This window comes from Cariama cristata, unplaced genomic scaffold (assembly GCF_000690535.1).
Source record: "Cariama cristata isolate BGI_N322 unplaced genomic scaffold, ASM69053v1 scaffold23277, whole genome shotgun sequence".
Lineage (NCBI taxonomy): Eukaryota > Metazoa > Chordata > Aves > Cariamiformes > Cariamidae > Cariama > Cariama cristata.
Window position 1 is genome coordinate 16,120 of NW_009627533.1, and position 4,965 is coordinate 21,084.

Sequence of the window (4,965 nt, forward strand, 5' to 3'; positions counted from 1 at the left end):
ACCAAGCTGCGAGACAGCACATCTCCTAACGCCACCCATTTATTTCCTCGCTCCTTCCTTGTCAGCGCAGGCCAGGGCCCCACCACACCTCACCTGCTTCTGCTGGGCTCCAGGTCCCTGAAAGCAGGGGGTCGTGGTGGTCAGCACCGTCACGGATGTACTGGCTGCGCTCACAGCTGCTGGAGCTGAGGCAGCCCGGACTCGCGGTACTGCAGGAGGAGGCTGGGCTGGCCCGAGGGCTGCAAGGAAGGGAGAAAACACAAACCTGGCTGAGAAACTATGGGCACCGCTGCTTTTCTGCTCCTGAGGCCGTGGGACAGGCTCTGCTGCCCCATGAAAGTGCCCAGCAGGAGAAACACAGCACAGCCGATCCCCGTCTGAGCAGCTCATGCCCTTCAGCGCCTTAGCTTCGTCACGGCACATACCCTGGTCATACCCAGTGGCTTTTAAAATAATTGACATCAGCCACCGGTCTAGCCCAACAGCTTTCCCAGCCCTAATGCAGACTCCTCAACACAGCCAGCAGGTGGGGGCTTGGGAACCCCAAAAAGCATTGCCCAGGAGCAAAACCACCACAGCAGCTTTGATTTGATCTTTTGATTTGTTCTTGGCAAAGTACAGTGGTCAGGACACCGGTGTGGTGGAGCAGGACTTGGTGGACAGAGCTGACAATGAAACACAGCTTTTGGCTACCTAGGGAGGGTGCAGAAGAGCATCCCACCAAGCCTGATTTTCTGTCCTGCTCTTGGTCCTGTGCAGGAGCAGTGTACAGCCCCATGCCTGGGAGGACGACAGCTCAGCAGATGGAGAGTTCAAAAATACAGACAGCCCACCGTAATGATCCCCAGAGACCGTTAAGCACTGAGCGCCACATAGCAAAGCAGCCCTTTTCTCCTTAGCCTCCTTCCCAGCTGGAAGAAGGACACATGGATCGCTCCCAAAATCTCTGGGACATTCCCAAACCTTTTGTCCTCCACTCCTGCCCATCCCGAGGTTACCTCTCGGGGCTGGCCACCGGCCTCTCCCATATCACTGCCGAGGGTTTCTCCCCCTGCCCACTCCCTCCTGGCAGCCGAGATGAAGCTCTCCTCGTAGGAGTCGTAGGTCTGCATCCTGCAGACAGGAGCAAAAGGAGACACCCTGAAGGTCAGAGATCTTGGGACCAGCCACAGACCCACTAATTTTGCAGCAGATGGTTGCACCAGGTGACGCTCAGACTCCCCACCCTTACCTGTCCTGCCCTGGGTGGGTCATGGCCAGGTTGGGGTGGTAACCCCTGTAGTAGTGCTGGTCCCGGTAATTGGTACTCTTGCCGTAAGACTCTCCCTGTCTCAGGTCTAGAGAGAGAATCAAGATTTAGCGTTGCCCCTCCAAAGCCACAAGCCATAATGAAGTTGCAAAAGAAAAGCAGTGAGTCAGGCAATTTGCCATGCACACCCCATTTGCTTCCAAATTAGCCCGACACGTTGGAGGTACGATAAAGCCCTGGACACGTTTGCCAACACAGCACTGATATCCTTTCCTCCCCGTCATGGTTTAACCCCAGCCAGCAACTCAGCCCCACCCAGCCGCTCGCTCACTCCCCTGCCCCGTGGGATGGGGGAAGAATCAAAGCGAGAAAACTCGTGGGTTGAGAGAAAGACAGTTTAATAGGTAGAGCGAAAGCCACACATGCAAGCAAAGCAAAACAAGAAATTCATTCCCCACTTCCCATGGGCAGGCAGATGTTCGTCCACCGCCAGGGAAGCAGAGCTCCATCATCTGTTAACAGTTACTGGGGAAGACAAACGCCATCGCTCCCAGCGTCTCCCCCTTCCTTCTTCTTCCCCCAGCTTTATATGCCGAGTATGACGCCATACGGTGTGGAATATCCCTTGGGCCACTTATCCTGGCTGTGTCCCCTCCCAACTCCTTGTGCACCCCCAGCCTCCTCACGGGTGGGGTGAGGTGGGAGGCAGAAAAGGCCTTGGCTCTGGGTAAGCCCTGCTCAGCAGTAATGAACACATCTCTGCATTGTCAACACTGGTTTCAGCACAAATCCAAAACACAGCCCCATACCAGCTACCACGAGGAAAATTAACTCTATCCCAGCCCAAACCAGGCCACCCCTTCCCTTTTTCTTCAGCCCAGGAACTCCAGAAATAGCAAAAGCAAGGCCCCAGCCACCCTGATCATACAGCAGTCTCAGCATTGAGTTCAACCTGGAACCAGGAATGACACAGGTTTTTAGCCATGGAGAGCAAGATCAAACATTCCCTTGGGCGCAACTAGTTCCTGCTCACATTTCCCAAATGCAACCCGAGGGCAATGCCGCACGGAGAGAATGGCACTGACATCCCAGAAGCGTGGGCAGGAGAAAGCCCTGGAGATCTGCAAGCCCTGGGAGAAGGATCCATCCTGGAGAAAGCATCACCTCTTCTGCAAGTGAGTCGCCTCCATCCCCAGACCCAAAGGGTAAACCCGTACCTCTGTCATCCTGCCAGGCCACCGGCTGCCACTGGTGCCTTTGGTGGGGGTAGTCACCCTCATAGCTGGCTGCTGGATACTGCCGGGGGGGGTCTTCATATCCTTGCCTGAAACACAACACGACATGCTGCATCTGAGAAAGAAAGGGCACTGCTGCAGGTTCTGGAACACATCTAGGGTTAGGTTCATGCCCCGGACGGGAGCTTTGAGGGCAGAAAGGGTGATGGAAATAAAGCCAGGTCCTCTGCCCAGCGGCCGGGCCAGAAACTGGTCCAGCATCACGCTGGGAAGGAGCAGCAGGAGGTTTGGATACTTTCCCGTCCCCATCTATGAGAAAGCTGTGCTCTGCCGTTTCAGGTGATGCTCAATTTCAGCTCAATAGCGTGGACTTGGCACGGGGATCAACTTTCACCCACATTTTAGGACAAGTCCCCCAAAAGCACCTTCTCTACCAAGCTCTGGAGCTGCCGTGTTCAGCGCACAGCTCAGCGGGTCTCCCCCTGCCCAGGAGCCCAGCCCCAGCCTAAGCCACCCGCGTACCTTAACCCTTTCACAATTTACACGACGATTTGGTCAGCCCCGTGCAACACCCCCTTCCCAGTGCAACCTCAGCACAAAACCCTGCGCATCCACACCGTAACTCCCCGAGGGCAATAACTCAGGAAAATCAACCCAAATTTGCTGGAGCGCTCGAAACTCTTTCTCAGCACCGAGAACACCCTCTAGCCCACATTTTATCCTTCCACCCTCCGCTGTTTCAGCAGCTGAGCTTGCAAGCTCCCTTTTGCTCCTATATTACCATTTATATTTTTATTGTTCACCTTGCACTTAGTAAAAAAGAACTGCATTTAATCAAACCTTCAAGAAAAACACACCTTGGGACTCAGACGAAGCCTGTAAAACAGCAACCACAGAAGTCGCAGCTATAAGCAGAAACTGGAGCCGTAACTGCTATGCAGTCTTAAATATAGAAGTCAGCAGCTGCTTTAATGGCCGGACATCACCTAATCATGCATTGCCGCCTCAAGGCTGCTGGCTGCTTCCCCTATGCAGTTACAAGGGCAGGACCCACGTCGCAAGCCCCCGAGACCGGTGAAATGCCCAAATCTTATTTTAAGAAGGTGGGGCGCAGCATGAGCATCGTTGGGCAGCTCTCACCTGGAGTATGGCCCATTGGGGTAGCTGCTTTCATAGTACTCATCCCGGGAAGCCAGTCTGCGAGCATCCCTCCGGGGGTGGTGGTGGTCCTCATGCCAGGGCTGGCCGGGGAGGTGGCCCCCATCCCAGGAGCCGGGTCGAGGTGGGGGTCCTGCACGGAGCAGCTGCCGCCTGGGCTGTGGTGGAGAGCCATGGTGGGCTTCTCCCCAAGCCCCTCGGACTGCCTGCCTCTCCCGGGGCTGGGGCAGCTGGGCTGGGACCCAGGAGTCCATCACAAGCTTGCCAGTGAGATCCTCTCTGGTTTTGGGGTGGAAGGGGAGGTTAAGACCCAAATGGCTTTAGTGGCCTGCAAGCAATGAGATGAGTCACAGGGTGGTTTTTGATCAGTGGCTTTTTCACCCCGCTCAAAGCTCCCCTGGGAAGCCTGTTGCCACCCACTCTCTGCTTTTGGGAGCCTGTTGGAAGCCCAGCATCCTTTCCAAAATGCCCAGAGGCAGGGAAAAGCCATCTCCACATCTGCCTAAACTTGAAGCTCCCCTTAAAATACCAGGATGAAATGGTCCATTTTTGAAAGCAACAGGCATCCAGCTCTTCCCAGAGCAAGACGTAGCATCCAGGTAGGCATCCTCCCGCACCCCCAGCCAGCCCTGCCAAGCACCACCGCTCACAGCCCCCCCAAGGAGATGAGACATCAGCTTTACCTCTGTGACAAGGCAGTGAAACTCCATTTTATATGTGGTAGGGGAAGGAATATTGGCAAAGCTACGAGCAGGACAAGGAGAGTTATTCTCAAAGAAATGATTAGAGACAGAGGCAGGGAGAAAGGGAGCTTTGCTCGTGTGAGCTATGAGATGGGGTGGAAACAGAGATTTCCTCCTGCCTTTCAGCTCCAGCAAAAAAACATAGCAGTTCAAGCAGACACCAGATTTACTTATAACAGTCCCATGCAGAAGAGGAAACCCTAAGGAGACCCCAGGGCGACACATGGGTGAAGCCCCAGCTGCCAGGGGGGATGCCACCCTCAAGCCCCCCACACCTCTCCTTTTGCAGCATCGGTACCCAAACTGCCCCCACAAAGGCTCACGAACCTCCCCTGTGCAGGTCAGATGCTGTCTGAACCGTTTGTCACTCCACACACCCCCAAAGTTTAAGGCATTTTGGAGTCATTTCAGGGCTGGGAGAAGACGGGTCTGAACAGAGGCAGCTCGGTTTCTGCCCCTTCTAGGTGAAATCAGGATGAAATCCTTGCCCTCAATAGCCCCCAGGCACAAGCATCCAGGCACCCATCATTTCAGTCCCACCGAGGGCCCCCCTAATTTTCAGCCAGGGGTTCCCACCGCC

The 4,965-nt window shown here is 55.0% G+C and overlaps 1 protein-coding gene across 1 annotated transcript in view; it reads right to left on the reverse strand.

Annotated features, from left to right (window-relative positions):
- Positions 1-3,896, reverse strand: part of SEC16B (SEC16 homolog B (S. cerevisiae)) — a gene marked incomplete at its 3' end in the record, with an annotated part of 19,858 nt that extends 15,962 nt beyond the window's left edge. The window contains 6 exon segments of the mRNA XM_009704483.1: positions 94-190; positions 192-239; positions 999-1,113; positions 1,232-1,337; positions 2,467-2,573; positions 3,625-3,896. Coding sequence (XP_009702785.1) covers positions 94-190; positions 192-239; positions 999-1,113; positions 1,232-1,337; positions 2,467-2,573; positions 3,625-3,896 — 745 coding nt within the window.
- Between the last annotated feature and the right edge of the window lie 1,069 nt (positions 3,897-4,965).